This window comes from Rutilus rutilus (genome assembly GCF_951802725.1).
Source record: "Rutilus rutilus genome assembly, chromosome: 16".
Taxonomy (NCBI): domain Eukaryota; kingdom Metazoa; phylum Chordata; class Actinopteri; order Cypriniformes; family Leuciscidae; genus Rutilus; species Rutilus rutilus.
The window spans coordinates 10,398,532-10,414,690 of record NC_140224.1 but is presented as its reverse complement, the minus strand read 5'-3'; the positions used below and the strand labels follow the sequence as shown (position 1 = coordinate 10,414,690).

General features: G+C 37.8%; 1 protein-coding gene across 2 annotated transcripts; it reads left to right on the top strand.

The window, feature by feature from the left end:
- The first annotated feature begins 8,007 nt into the window (after positions 1-8,007).
- LOC311306230 (uncharacterized protein) lies at positions 8,008-15,735 on the top strand. 2 transcript variants are annotated; one of them, XR_014630155.1, is made up of 12 exons: positions 8,008-8,154; positions 8,405-8,453; positions 8,563-8,695; positions 8,791-8,941; positions 9,036-9,145; positions 9,607-10,532; positions 11,448-12,444; positions 12,539-12,601; positions 12,902-13,039; positions 13,544-13,692; positions 14,701-14,818; positions 14,934-15,735. XR_014630155.1 is itself a non-coding variant. In XM_084434515.1 (7 exons), the coding sequence occupies exons 2-7, from the start codon at positions 8,426-8,428 to the stop codon at positions 11,311-11,313; spliced, it is 1,557 nt and encodes a 518-aa protein (XP_084290641.1). In that variant the 5' UTR covers positions 8,030-8,154; positions 8,405-8,425; the 3' UTR covers positions 11,314-11,415. The 2 variants fall into 2 exon arrangements, 1 of the variants encoding a protein (XP_084290641.1); XM_084434515.1 differs by lacking the exons at positions 11,448-12,444; positions 12,539-12,601; positions 12,902-13,039; ... (1 more) ...; positions 14,701-14,818; positions 14,934-15,735 and adding an exon at positions 11,105-11,415 and having other exon boundaries at positions 8,030-8,154.
- Positions 15,736-16,159: the final 424 nt, after the last annotated feature.

The window sequence follows — 16,159 nt, the reverse complement described above, 5'->3', positions numbered from 1 at the left end:
GGCTGTGTCTATTAACAGCTATACTACTTGTGCTCTAAGAGCCACTGAATTATATGTGAGTAATGCACATGCTTGATATGCTTGTTTAATTATTGATGATACTAAAAATGGCATAGAAATGCTTAGGTTTATATAACTTAAAGTTCTTGTGAAGATACCCAGCATTTTTTAATGTACAATCCATCGTAGGATATGTAACATATGTCCACTTGACATGAACATAACTTGACTAAAAACCATGAACTAAACTTGAACATGAACAAGACTCACCAATAGTAGAATACAGGCAGAATAAAGATAGACAAAAAACAATGGTAACATGAGGGCAATATATACTAAGGACTAATGACATAACAAGACACACCTGAAAGCAATGAACCAATAAGAACACGACACGAACCAATCAGAACAAGACATGAGACCTAGGAAGCACATGACATGATCACATGAGGGCAAGGAATCAAATGACCAACAGGAATAGCTGCATCCAAAATCGCATACTTCCCTACTATGTAGTAGGCGAAAAACAGTATGTGACAAAATAAGTATGTCCGAATTTATAGTACACATAAAAGAGTAGGCAAAAAGTACCGGATGACCAACCTCTTCTGGCGTGATTCTGAAGTGTGCATAAGATGGACACTTTACTATCCCATGAGGCCATGAGAGAGGATTTATGAATGGCAGTAAAGCGACAAATGACGCTAGGAGGTCACATGATAATGACAACATGGCGAATGTAGTACTTCCAGATAACATTCAAACAGTGTATGTTTTTTTTTTTTTTTTTTTGTATATTGTTATAACAGTATAACTGTATTATATTGTTCAGCATAATGTGCTATGCTATGCTAATAATATCAAAGCATTGTGTAACCAATTAGCATTTATTGAATCAGCTGGTTAAAAGCAAGTTTAGATTACATGACAATCTTAAATTGTGTATGAATTAGCTTACTCAAATATTTTAAGTTAAGAGCAATTACAATGTATGAGTAAAAAATAAAAACGTTAAATTTCTTAACTTAAAAAAATGAGCTAACTGATTACCTCAAATTATTTCAGTTTTGCCAACTTATTCAGGTTTACAGTGTAGGCTACCCATAAGTTATGCCTAAAATCAGAGGCATAGGTGAATAACACTGATCATTGCACCTAATCCTGGTTGTAAGCCTAAACTTGACATAAACTGTGAACTTGTCCCTCAAATCTGATTGGTTGATTGGAATTTTGTTCCTGGATCAACACATTTTTAAAGATGTTGATCAAGGAACATGTTGCACTTGGTGAAATCACGTTCTGCATACATGCAATCTCAATCAAAAATGCTTCTTCTTCTGCAGAAAGCAGTTATTGCATCATTAGCTGTTGTTTAAAGCTCATTTCTCATGCCTCGATCTGACTGCCCACGTCAACACTGTGGTCTGTCGTCATTTGGCTCATGCAACCTCAAAATAGTTACACCCCCCCGCTTGAAATGTGCTGCAATGCTATTGTTTTCAGGAGCTGCGAATTGAGGGAAGAGGAAGCGTGCTTTGCGTTGTGTGCTCTGTGTTTTCACATGGGCAAACTGCCACTGAGGAAGCAAAGCTATCCTAATCACAATACATGCTGGAAAACGCTCAGTGGAGCAGTGCGGATATAGAGCAGCCGTCCACAGACTTTTAAATAAAGCTACTCCGCTGCTTTGACCCGCGACTGACTTCCACTGACCCACATTTTAATTCGAAAGTGAGTCTGAGAAAGCAGAAAAATGTTCAACTTTCTTTAGATGTTGCTTTTTAAGAATGAAAAAGGTCTGAAAAGTTACTCCAAAGGCAGTTTTTATTTATATCAGAAAGTGTTTCTTGTGGTAGTAGTGTGTTGAAACTTGTGGTTATGGTAAGGAGTGTGACATTTCCAAAATACTCTCGAAGCGGTTGACCAACCACAACACACTGGTCCAACCAACCAATTAGAGTGCAATGTGCTTTTCAGAAGGAGAGGCTTCATAGAGATAGGAACTAAACAGGGGTGTGATTTCCAAAAGCATCGTTAGCCAACTATAGCTGCAAGTTCCATCATTACCAACACAGTTCAACGATTTGCCGTTTCCTGAAACAAACATTCGCAAACTTGCGTGGTTGGAACTACAGCTATCGAGCTGTGATTAGAAACATAATTTATTTTTAAATGACATGTGGACTTAATAGATTCTGCTCATGGGCACAATAAACATGCATTACATTATCCTTCATTCTATATACTGTATATATATACATATATTAGCGTGTTAACAATCAGCATAGCTAACAATCACATGTGCGTAATATGAGGGAATCCTTGATGAATCAAACATACAATAAAGCAAAATGACAAACAGTGATGTAGTCATCCTGTGCCATTTTCATTACAGCAGCAGCATCTCAGAGATCTCCAATACAACCTCAATTCCAGAACTGTTAGGACATTTTGTAAAATGTAATATAATCAAGAATCTGTGATTTGTTAATTCTCTTTAATCTTTATTTAACCGAGAAAAGTACAAAGAAAAAAATGTCCTATGTTTTCACTTGCCAAATTATTTGTATTTCTGCAACACACTCTCAAAAAAGTTGGGACAGAGGCCAAATAAAAGGCAAAAGACTATAGAATATCCAAGTTAAACTGTTTTGAAGCAGTCCACAATTAGCAGGTGAACTGATAGGTAAGGGTATTGTGATTGGATATAAAAAGAGCATCCATCGAAGACTCGGACTTTGCAAGCAAAGATGGGTCATGGCTCACCACTTTGTGCCAAATTTCATGAGAGAATGGTCAAACAGTTCAAAAATTTCTCAATTCAAGATTGCAAGAATTTGGGTCTTTCACCATCTACCATACATAATATTGTTAATAGATTTAGGGAATCCAGAGAATTATCAGGCCATGTAGGGAAAGGCAGGAGACCTCCGTTGAATGTGCGTGACCTTCGAGACACCCTCAGATGGCAATGCATGAGAAACCATCATGCTACGCCGTTAAATACAGCCACATGGGCTCGGGTGTACTTTGATCCAAAAGACAGTGGAAATGTGTGCTGTGGTCAGATGAGTCCACATTTAAGCTTGTTTTTGAGGAAAAACAGACGTGGAGTTCTCAGTCCCAAAGATGAAAGGGACGAAAAAAACAGAAAACCCTCAACCCGCCCATCCGCACAAAACAGTGTCTGGTGGCTCAAGAACGCACTCCGGGAAATAGGTTCCAAGCTGCAAACGCAGTTATCTCTGCGCAAACCTACACAACCTCTGCGCAAACATTGACGTCGCATCACATGTTCATGTCCATAGGTATGCGTGTTTGAATATAAATGGGCGCAGGCGTGTAGTCCTTCTTTACAAATCAACCCTCAACAAACTACTTGTCTGGCCGTAAAAATGTATAATACAGAATTATTTATCGTGTCCGCGTAGCCACATGGTGACTCTGTACAGAGGTAAAGGGAAGGGAAGGGAAGGAGGCCTTCACATGAGAGAGGACTAGGGCTGCGTTGTCGTCGTGTCCAGACGCAGGTCCTCCATCAGATCTGGATACGGCCTGGATTCGGCGGACTGCGGTAAACCCCGGGATAAACAGAGAGACTAATATTAGCGTAGACGCCATCTTTCTTATGATGCAACGAGTACATCAGGATTTATGGGAAGTGTTCCCGGTTCCGGCTGACCTAAACTATGCAGCCTATCACTGACATGGAGGCGTATATTAGGATTGTACAGACAACGATGACCACAGATGTCTTGTATCAAGCAAGACTAGGCAAAAATTCCACATGCAAAACTGCAACAATTAATATCCTTAATTCCCAAACATTTAAAAAGTGTAATTAAAAGGAAAGGTGATGTGACACAGGGGTAAACATGACTCTGTCCCAACTTTTTTGGAGTGTGTTGGAGCCATCAAAATCAAAATGTGTTTATATTTACAAAACACAATTAACTTGGCCAGTGAAAACATTGGACTTTTTTTCCTTTGTACTTTTGTCAGTTAAATAAATGTTAAAGAGAATTAACAAAGCACAGATTTTATTGCATTTTACAACATGTCTCAACTTTTCTGGAATTGGGGTTGTAGATTATTTAGCAGAAGTTATAACTCTTCCACCTGCACATGATGTCATTAACGACAGTCCTATAATGTTGAACCAATGGTTCAAACAACAGAGGTGCGACCATGTTATACGGTTTTGGGATACAGTTGTGACTAGTTGGTTAGTAAACGCACCCAAGAGCGCTACTGACAGACTAGGGAGAGAGGTGCTGCAATAATGTAAAATATGTGAAAAAATGATGTGCTTTTAAGTTCAGAAATTAGAAAAATAAATATCATTTTACAATTTTTTTTTTTTTTTACAATCACTAAGACACATTTCTCAATACTTAGGTGACTTTTTCAAAACTCTTCACACAGTGATCAACAGCAGTCTATGTGGGCTAAACCGTGGAGTATTTATGATTGCTTTGGCATAAAATGCATTAAATGACCATCTTTCAGATTACTTGAATACATTTCTCACTTAGACACATCACCACCAAAACTCCTACTACAGATAACTGTGTGAAGAGTTTTGATAAAGTGACCTAAGTATTGAGAAATGGGTCTTGTAAAAAAAAAATGTATGAATGTATTTAGTTATTTTAGAAATGTAATTAGCAATTTCATACACAACAGTTGGTCCATGCTGTCAACCTTTTGCATTGTTTAAACTATAAATGCATTAAATATTATCTGTTCATTTTGATATTACATTTTTTTTCTCAATCGCTTTGGCTCAATTCTCAATTACTTTTTCTTTTTTTCAAAACAATAAGTTCAGATCAAAACAGTTGGTTTAACATCAGATTTGAATTTCTTATTAATTTTAAGCAAATTGCATGTGTTTTGGCAAGTGTGTAAAAGAGTACAATTGTCTGATGAGTTGATTTTCAGTGATATTGTCAAAGTCTACACAACTTGTGAGCCTTCACTTGCAAAATGATCCATTCAATTATCGAATCTGTTGGACTTATTCCATAAATACCTTTGACATGTAATGTTTGTAATGAAATAAGAATCGCAATCTTGTAATCAACCAATCATGTTTGGAAGCATACAGCTACTGCATATGGAGTTTGCCCAGCCAGCACAATATCATTTTTGAACATTGAGGAACGTCACAACCCTTAACAGCAACATCAGTTTATTTTTGAAGAAATGTGTTACATGTAAACTGAAAATTCACAGTTGCTTGTAGTGGAAGAGCAATAGGAAGATATGTAAGAATGTACATCTAAACATTTTGACCAGTGTGGCTTACATGATGACAAAAACACTTTTTAGTTTGGTGGCACTGGCCAATTTACTGACACATTAACTAGGTTTTGAAGCATGGATTACATGTTTTGGTTGAATAATACAGTTCTGATGTTCAAGCAAACGGTTGTGACGATTGAGCTTACAGTTTAGAGAATATTAAGACTGTGTGTGTGTGTGTGTGTGTGTGTGTGTGTCAGTACATCTGAATGCAGGTCACTATAACCTCTAATAACCTTTCCTTATCTGAACAATACAATGGGGATTTCCCACAGTTATAACTGTGCAATGCAGCACTATTTCCTTCTTCAGTTTCTTAAGTCCCCTATGACATCAGAAGGCATGCATGAATCAAACATTAAAACACACTTAAGATGCCCCAAAATGCTACCAAAGTGTTCATTAATTTAATTTAATTTGATGTTTTCACACAATCCTTCAGAAATCCTTCTAATTTGCTGATTTGGTGGTCAGTTATTTTCAGTTATTACTGGTTCTCTTTTATTAATAGCTAATGGTTCTTTCTTATTATTATCATCAATGTTGACAACAGTTTTTGCTCCATAATATTTTAGTTGAAACCGTGATACATTGTTTATCAGTATTCTTACTTGAATAGAAAGTTCAATGAACAGCATTTATTTGAAATAGAAATCAACATTCTGTTGAAATAAAATAATCATTATGCCTAACAGCAATAAATCTGTTTCAGGATTAAAGTTTTTCTCGATTGCTTAAACACTATAACCAGGCTTTTGAACTAAAATGTCAATACCATAACGCCATTTTTCAAAAAACACACCCATTTCCCTAAACTTTAAACACTATTCCCCTGTTTTGACACATAAGTCAGATTTGTTGAACTGTCACTGCAAAACACAAATGCAAAACACAAATCCCTTCATTTCTCATTGCCTTACACCATGTTGTCGTGTATAAAGCGCTAGCATGAAATATTGTTCACTCAAGTCAGCACAGCTTCAACTCAGTTAGCACACAATTACCCAAGTGGAAACACTAAGAGTCAAAATTGATCACACCCCAATCAGAACCTTCAATAGATAGATAAAAGGGCCAGAGTCAGTTCAGTGGGTTTTGGAACAATGAACAATGGATCCAGAAAGACATGAAGGAAGAGGTTGAGGACACTGGAGTAGAGGAGGAGGAGGAAGAGGAAGAGCAGTAGAGAGTGGAGGAAGAGGTGAAGGAAGAGGAAGAGCAGTAGAGTGTGGAGGAAGAGGTGGAGGAGGAGGAAGAGGTGGAGGAGGAGGAAGAGCAGTAGAGAGTGGAGGAAGAGGAGGAGGAAGAGGTGGAGGAAGAGCAGTAGGGAGTGGAGGAAGAGGTGAAGGAAGAGGAAGATCAGTAGAGTGTGGAGGAAGAGGTGGAGGAGGAGGAAGAGGTGGAGGAGGAGGAGGAAGAGCAGTAGAGAGTGGAGGAAGAGGAGGAGGAAGAGGTGGAGGAAGAGCAGTAGGGAGTGGAGGAAGAGGTGAAGGAAGAGGAAGATCAGTAGAGTGTGGAGGAAGAGGTGAAGGAGGAGGAAGAGGTGGAGGAGGAGGAAGAGTAGTATAGAGTGGAGGAAGAGGAGGAGGAAGAGGTGAAGGAAGAGGAAGAGCAGTAGAGAGTGGAGGAAGAGGAGGAGGAAGAGGTGGAGGTGGAGGAAGAGCAGTAGGGAGTGGAGGAAGAGGTGAAGGAAGAGGAAGATCAGTAGAGTGTGGAGGAAGAGGTGAAGGAGGAGGAAGAGGTGGAGGAGGAGGAAGAGTAGAGAGTGGAGGAAGAGGAGGAGGAGGAAGAGGTGAAGGAAGAGGAAGAGCAGTAGAGAGTGGAGGAAGAAGAGGAGGAAGAGGTGGAGGTGGAGGAAGAGCAGTAGGGAGTGGAGGAAGAGGTGGAGGAGGAAGAGGTGGAGGAGGAGGAGGAGGAGGAGGAGGAGGAGGAGGAGGAGGAAGAGGAAGAGGAAGAGGAAGAGCAGTAGGGAGTGGAGGAAGAGGTGAAGGAGGAGGATGAGGAAGGTGAAGGGTAAGGCCAAAGAGACAAGCAGTGCCACTCTAGTTGCCCATGTCTTTGTCCATGGAATGACTATGAGGGAGGCTGGGCAACGAGTACAGCCAAACTTGGCGCTTCACCGTCACCTTGATCATAAGAACCTTCATGGAGAAAAACAGGTACAGTAGATGTACTTCAGACTGCTCTCTACTGTAACTTTTGAGTGCTGCATTCTGTGCTGTTGCAACACATACATGTACTGCAGCTGTTACCCTATACTACTGTAATAAAAAGAAATGCATCAAACCACAAGCAACATAACTTACCAGTTTTGGAAATGTTGTTTTGAATTTATTGCACCAGTGTGTAAGACTATGTTGTAGTGTCTGTTTGAGAATACGAGGCATAGTTTCAAGAAATGTGTTTAAGAGAAGAAACTGTAATAGGCTACAAGTAACCAACACAGCAGGCATTCTATGTATTACTACACTTCCCATAGTCCTTTTCTCTATATCCGGAAAAGAAGGGGCCTTTTCCGCCTTCGTTCGCGAATTTGTGAATCCTACTATGGCGAAGGTGGGCTCATGAATATTAATTTATTATCTGACATAAGCCTAATTGATTGGCCGAATGAAGACATAGGAACGTGGGCGTTAGTAAGTCGAATCCAACTGCGGCTCAGACTAAATACTTGGGGTTTCGAGTCTGACGACAACACGAGGGCGTGGTTTGTTCGCAAGGTCATGGAGCATGCGCAGTCTACTTTGTTTGCTCCTTCCTTTTACTGTCTATGTTTGCTCCGGGAATACCGCGAAATTTAATTTAACTGCCAATGACGGAATGACTTTACTACTTTAATGCTTAACGGTTTGTTTAAATATTCTCTTTTATAATAATTAATAGAATAATTGTAGACTGAAACGTTATTACATATTGACAATTTGGAATAATGTTTTTATACTATGATAGGTGTCTCTTTCAAGATGCTTGTCTCGTATATTATTGTTAATATAGTCTTTATAGTAGAATTATTGAAGACTCAATTAAAGAGCACATATAATGTAACGTTAGGCTATGCTATGGTAAGAATCTGTTATCACATTGTTACGTTTTTTAGGCCTTCTGTTTTGTGTGCATTATGGCAGACCAGACCATAATTACTCCAGGTAAGAATTACCATAGAATATGCTATTTCAAGTTCAAAAGTTTCTTCAAATGCACCATGTTCTCCCTAGTCCTTATTTACAGATTACCTTACTCAATTTTTTGCCACAGAATGGCTCCCTGATTGTTTTAATGTACTGAACATTTCAAAAACCCATGTGTCTGGCTTCATCACCAACAAAGCTGACCTCAACACTGTGCTAGAATGCCACAAGAGAGAGACTTTGACGTCTTTCATCGCTTGGTAAGGATGAGAATAAGAGATGTTTTGGTTGCTTTTAGAGAACTGAAGATTATTATTACAATTTCTTGTCTTTAAGTGCTTGCTTTTATTTGTAGGTCTGATGATAAAAGAAAGAAAGAAAAGGGGCCGCATCGTCTGGTTTGGCAGGTGGAAGATTTTTCTGAGGATGTACCTCTTGCTGTCACAAACAGAGTAATTCATTGCTGTCAGTATGGAAATCCACGAAAGAATTGCAAAACTCAGGAGGTAAGATTCAGGGGATTTCTTTTTTCATTTAGGGTAACTAATGCACAATTTTCAAAAGCATACTTTTCTGTTAACACTTTTGCATATATTTCAGCTCTTTTCAGAGGATGAGCATATATATTCTGGCAAAAGGAAGAGAATGTACATTCAAACAACCAAAAAAGTTGGCTGCACAGCCAAACTTTTTATTAGGTATATTAGAAGGTAAGCTACATTGCTTCTGTACAATAGTGTTGCGAAACTTATATTTCAATAGCCAAATTGCATTTGTCTAGAAATATTTTGAAACACAAAATACATATTCTGTATTAAGTTAACACCATTTTTTTTAACCTACTGATGGTTTTAATGTATAACCTGAAAATAAATGCATTGAATTCAAATTTATTTTGGGATGCCAACAAATATACAAACAAAGGTTAGTCAACAGGAAGAGGCTAAGTTGACTAATGACTTAAATGAATAACTACTAGTTGACTAGAAATATCTTTTGTCGGGGCAGCCCTACAATATATTTATGTAGCATTTTTTTGAATAAATATCATTTCCAAGTGGGTTTACAGAGAATATTCTCTTATAAAATACATCAAACCATTAGGATTTTTTGTTCGTTTAGCAACTCTTTCAATCAATTATATTCTTACAAAGCATTTTTTTTCCCCTAGATTCAACAAATTCAGCATTGAGAAAGGAGCTTCAAAAGTGAGAAAACAAGTCGTCATGGACACTCTGAAAGCAGCTCTACAGAAAAATGAAGCAGAGTCATCTGAAATAATTCACATCATCTTACCATTTGAGACAGCTCACCAACACCACAAGATTTCGGCAGAAAGTGGATACACAAGAAATATCCACCCTCTTGTGAAGAAAAAAATTCAAGAGTATGTGTCATTGGGAATTACATCTGTGCCTTTCCTTAAAAAAGTGCTTCGGCAGTTTGTGAACACTGAACTCTCAGTTTCGGATTGTGTCCTCCCAAAGTCACATGATCAGTGCTACTTTCCAACTAGCCATACCATTCAAAACCATGTGCATTTGGCTTTAGTAGCGGGAAGGTACTCTGGTCTTGATCAGCTTAATTTGGAAATAAAGCTGAATAAATGGAAAGAAGATGATCCTGCTGCACATTTTTACTTCAGAAAATGCTCAGAGGCCCAAATCACAGATGATAAATCCCAAGATGGTGATGGTGTGAATAGTGAAGAAAAGGAGTCCACCATGCAGAACACATTTTTGTTTGTACATCAGTCCCAAGAACAGCAGAGACTTCTTAAACGGTATGGAGACATGGTTCTCCTGGATGCCACATACAGAACAACAAAATATGCCTTGCCACTTTTTTTAGTTGTTGTCAGGACAAATGTTGGCTACAAACCTGTTGCAGAGTTCATTTGTGAAAATGAGTCCACCATGGCGATCTCTGAGGCCTTGTCTTTAATTAAAAAATGGAATGATGCCTGGAATCCAAATTATTTCATGACTGATTATTGTGAACAAGAATACCAGGCACTTCAATTGGTCTTCCCAAATACTCACAAATACCTGTGTTCTTTCCATCGAGAGCAAGCCTGGATTCGCTGGACAAGGGAAAGTAAGTATTCTTCTCTCTCTCTCAAAATGTATGTGGTGATGGACCAGGAATGTCTAGCAGTTGTCTTATTAAACCTTTTTTCTCTACGATCAAATCAGTATCATAACTCAGTTTTTTTTTTTTTCATTTAACTCAGACAATTTAATATGAGTAATAATTTTGTTTTCCGTGCGGCTAAGTGCAGATTTCACTGTTTGGGCACTGCAATAATACAGAAATCAAATCTCAGCTCATTTCAAATGTGTCTACATTAAGAATTATATGTAATTGCCCCACACAAAATTAGTATTTTAATTAACATTGCAGTAATTGATATTAAACAAAATATTAAGGGAAATGATAAACAATTATATTTGTCATAATCGTTAAGTTTTTTCCCTATAACTTCAGCTGCTATATGTTGAGGAACTTCGCCTACAAATAAATGTTTATTATTAGAGAAATAATATGAAAAAAAAGTAATGTTAGTTTATTGAACTTGGCAAAGCTAGAAATTACATGTGTGTTAAATAGTAATAGTTGTAACATTTTGAAGAAATTACTAATTAGGCATTGTAATGCACCTGTTGCAGGCAAGAACCATCTATCTGATCAAGATCGCAGTGAACTTCTTGGCCTCCTTCGTAGTGTAGCTTCTGCACATGATAGAGAAACATGTGAGGCAGCAATAAGTAAGCTCAGGGACAGTGTCTTGTATAAGAGTAATACAGAAGTTCAGAACTATGTTGAGAAAAGATGGCTCAATATTAAAGAGGTAGGGGTTACAACAGTGCCACCTTGAGAATATTTTTGTTTGATGTTTTGTTTCATTGTTTATAATTAATTGTAATGCATTTATGTACATTGACAGTAAAGGGAGATCAGAAAGTTTTTTTTCTTTTACTTCGTGTTAAATTACTTTTTTCTTATTTTCAGAGGTGGTGCAGAGGATTTTCTCCACATGGATTTAATGTGTCTGTAACCACAAACAATGGCACTGAAGCAATGAACAACTCATTGAAGAGCTTTTACCTGAAGATTTCGGGTACTAAAACAGTATCATCTTTGGTTGAAATAATAGTTACCGAGTTCATCCCTGAACAGCTCCTCTCATACGCTAAACTTAATTACATGTACAGCAGTGAACACAAGGTCTACAGTGCTAATGTTCCTGAGTTCCTCTGGGACCGTCCAAGAACCTTTGTGCAACATTGCCTGAAAAACCTAGAGGCAGCTTGTTGTTATACCTCCCAACAAGTTCAAGAGCAGAGTAAGGGGCTTTATAAAGTCCAGAGTGAGCAATCATGTGAATGGTACTCTGTGGATCTCGGAGACAAAGACCGCTTTCCGTCATGTGAATGCAGATCTTTTAAGTCCACTTTTTTACCCTGCAAGCATTTTTTTGCTGTTTTCAAACACACTGACAACTCATGGTACTCGTTGTGTCCAGATTACATCAGCAGTCCATATGTCACTCTTGACTTGGATGTTGTGTCAAGTCATAAAAATTTGAAGGTGAAAGAAGTGATTGACAAGGACGATACTGTCTGCGCCAATAGCCTCGTGGGCACCACACCGACATGTAATGACGAGGACAATACTGAACATCCTGTTGCCATAGACTGTCATGACATTCAGTGTACGAAGACAGACACAGAGGCAAATGGAGTTTCCACTGCACAGTGTGCCCTGCGAGAGAAATTAAAAATTCTCCAGGATCTATCATACATATGTGTGGATCATGAGTTGTTGCTAAATGCAACTGCAGTCATTCATGAAATTACAGGAAAAATGAAATTCTTTGTCCCAAAAGAAGACTCACTACCTCTTCTAAGTAAGCAAGATGACAAGCTGAAACTGCGTGTACTTCCAACCCGGAAAAGAAAAGGAAAGGTGAAAGGCAAAAAAAGTAGAATTGAGAAAAGAAACAGTGGTAAGGTTACTATGGGAAGGACTGCTGTTTGCATCCATGTTAACATGCATCATTCAATGTAATCTTTTTTTTTTTTATGTTGTACGTGACACAGGGGACCAGTCTGGTTTTTTGAAGGAGAACTTGTTGACAGACTTTGATGTAATAGATTTGACAGGTGAGTAGTATGTTAAAGTTATTGCAATTTACATTTTGCAATTGCAATTTTGAAAGATAAAATATGGTATTATTTGACAGAGACTGAGACACTTCTGGCAGAGCTGAGCAAGCATGAGATTGAGGTAGACAGTGGAGTTAGATTGTCCGTCTGTGGACAGGTGTTAGAGAGCAGTGATTTTGAATCTCTGAAACATCCTCACTGGTTAAATGATAAGGTAGAATTAAGTATCATGATAGGTCAAAAGGAAAGAATAAGGTTGAAATCTTCAAAACTAAGTTTCTTTACTGTTTGTCACAGGTGATAAATGCATATTTGGACACGTTGACGCTCGAAAACAGCATCGAAGCCAACACTGGCTACCGCTGTTTCAATATTTCTACATACATGCCTGTGCTCTGGGAACGTGACAGATTTGATGCCTGGATGTTTGAAAAGGTGATTATGACTAGTGTAAATCTTACAATATATATATTTTGCTATGTTAAAGGGATAATTCACCCAAAAATGAAAATTGTAATTTACTCACCCATATGTTGTTCCAAACCTGTTTGCGTATCTTTCTTTTGTTGGACACAAAAGATGATATTTTTAATAATGTTGGTATCTACTGACTGTAGTCAGTGACTTTCTTTTTTTTTTTTTTTTTTTAGAATGAAAGTGAATTGCAAACATTTCGCAGTTTTTTTTTCTTGATGTCTGTAAGCAATAAGGTACATGAGGCTGTGCTGTATTGTGAACTCTTCGCGCCTAACAACGTCCTTCAGCCTTGACTTATTCACAATACAGCACTAGACTCGAGGACCTTATTGCTTTTATAAAATGGTTACATGGTGCCTGTTCTGAGATGGCTATGAATGGTGACCCAGCTTTTGATTGATGATTTCTGCCACACAATACAAATATTGGACTGGAACTAACCGTTTTAAAATTCGTTCCAAGATGGCGTTCTCCCGAATGAAGTGGATTTTCCTTCCAATCCATGTGTGGGGCAATCACTGGATACTTCTGGTAGCAGATGTTCCAAATATGGAAGTATCAGTACTGGACTCATTGTCAGGGAACAATGTCACATATGTTGATATGTGGAGGTAAGATAAAGGATTTTTACAAATTGAGTAATGTTACTGTACATGTTTTTTTAATCATAGTGTAGTGTCATACTGTACATATTTTCATTCCAACAGAACTAAGTTCTGCTTGCTTATCGGCCATCATATTGATCTTCATATTGGGCACATTTGTTGAGGTTCATGTGCGAGTGTTCCTGGCGCGCCCCGCGTATATCGTATCATCACAGTGCATCATGATGGAAAACAGAAGTGCAATATATACTTTTTTATTATTTTGGCGCTATTATGCACAGCAGAGTGAATGACACGTGGATCTATAGGTTGTGTGAAGGCAGCTTTCTGCTACTTGCAAACAGACTCTTTTATAGATATGGCTAATTGCAAGCCATTCAATTGCCACTCTGATTGCACACACTGTGAAAATCATCGCCAGTATCATGACCATGTGTTTTGACGTTGTCACTTAACTTCCAGTTACTTTACTTCCTGAACAAGTGTGCACCAAGTAGTTGCTTTCACATTCCCGTGAATCATGCCACAGTTCCATTGCTACCAAACTCAGACCACCTCCTACAGGTAGTCTCTGGTTCGATACCCTTTTTATGACTGATATCACATTACCAATTTTTCATTGAAAAAAACTTGAAATTTAAGTCCTTAAACTGGCTCAAACTGAGCGTCGAGTCTGAGGAGGGTTGTCCGACTCCGGTTCAAACTGAACACCGCTACTGAGAGTTTCTGATATTTTCAGTGCGTCCTCCTGACTGAGGAGTATGAACTCTTGAAGCCCCGCCCTCTTCTTGAAAGTTTTAAAGGGATAAACACAGAAACAGCAAGCTAATTTTTTTGCAAAAAAACTAATTTGTGCTAAAACTTCATTTACACACTCTGGGGATATCAGAGACTTATTTAACATCTCCTAAAAAGGGGCATAATAGGTCCCCTTTAAGTTGAACTAGACCACATTAGAAATACTCATCATTTTTACCTTGTAAATAATTGAATGTATTCCACTTATTTACTCAGGAAGTATATGGCTGTGAGGTACACAAAGACGAAAGAATTGGGAGGATTCTGGAGAAATGGTGGTCTCTGCTCTTCATCACAAAAAGATGGAAACAATTGTGGAGCCTTTGTACTACTGGTAAGGCATTACAAAGCTTCATAGCCAGAGCTTTTCTTTTTGTAAGAATTTTTTTTTAATACATAAAAATGACTCCTTTTATGTGACATTCAATATTTTTAATTTATCTGTCCAGAATGCTCTTGCCCTGACCAGAGGTATCAGTCCCAGCCAACTGACACAACGCCATGCAGTGGAAATGAGGAAGTTTGTGTGCCACAAACTCAAGCAAAATGCGTTATGCTAATATTTGTACTCTTCTTTCCCCGAGTGCTTTTCCTACCTTTTGCTGGTTTAAAAGGATGGCGTGTTCATTCATGCTTTCTCTCCGGAGCGGATTTGAACTCTCTGTAGTGAACTGAGCTCTTTGTAGCGCAATGAGTTTTCTGTAGTGAACTGAGCTCTTTGTAGCGCAATGTGTTTTCTGTAGTGAACTGAGCTCTTTGTAGCGGAATGAGTTTTCTGTAGTGAACTGAGCTCTTTGTAGCGGAATGAGTTTTCTGTAGTGAACTGAGCTCTTTGTAGCGGAATGAGTTTTCTGTAGTGAACTGAGCTCTTTGTAGCGGAATGAGTTTTCTGTAGTGATTCGAGTTCTTGTGTATGTCTCTGCCGAACAGAGTTGTGTGCTATGTGCTTTGTTCTTTGTATTGTGTTGTCTACCTTTTCATTTGCTCGGAGGTATATTATATATACCGGTAAATATAAATATTTTATAAATAACACTTTTCTTAAATATATGCATGTATGTTGTGTATTTATATATACAAAATAATTATACATAGTGCACACATTATTTTGGATGCACTTATTTATTGCCCAGCACAATTTTTTTGTAAATCGTATATTTTATTTATTTATTTATTTATTGTAAACATATTTTTCCCTTAAATATGTTGGTTCCCTTGCATATTGTAAATAAATCGTTTGTTTGCAATTCAGTTAAAAAATGTGTCCTTGCTTTGTACACCTAACCTGGTAATGACAGGTGTTTTTGTATGTTTTTATCTAAGCCAACAGATGTGATTGAGTCATTTCTATTTTAAACTGCTCTCTAGAAACTTTACTTTTGCATGAACAGTACTTTTAATGTAGCTAAATGGGAATACAATGTTAATATAGTTAAGATTTATTACTAATTTTATTACAATATCACTAAAATAGGTCTGACATCACACCAGTGAAATATAATTTCATCTCAAATTACACTGAAAAATGTAAGCTGTGTTGAAGTCAATGTCTACCAACATTCTTGTTAAACAGAAGAACAAGTTTAGAACAACTTGAAGGTGAGTAAATAAAATAAACCAATACTTTTATTCAGCAAAGATGCATTACAATTATCAAGTTACAGTAGAGACATTT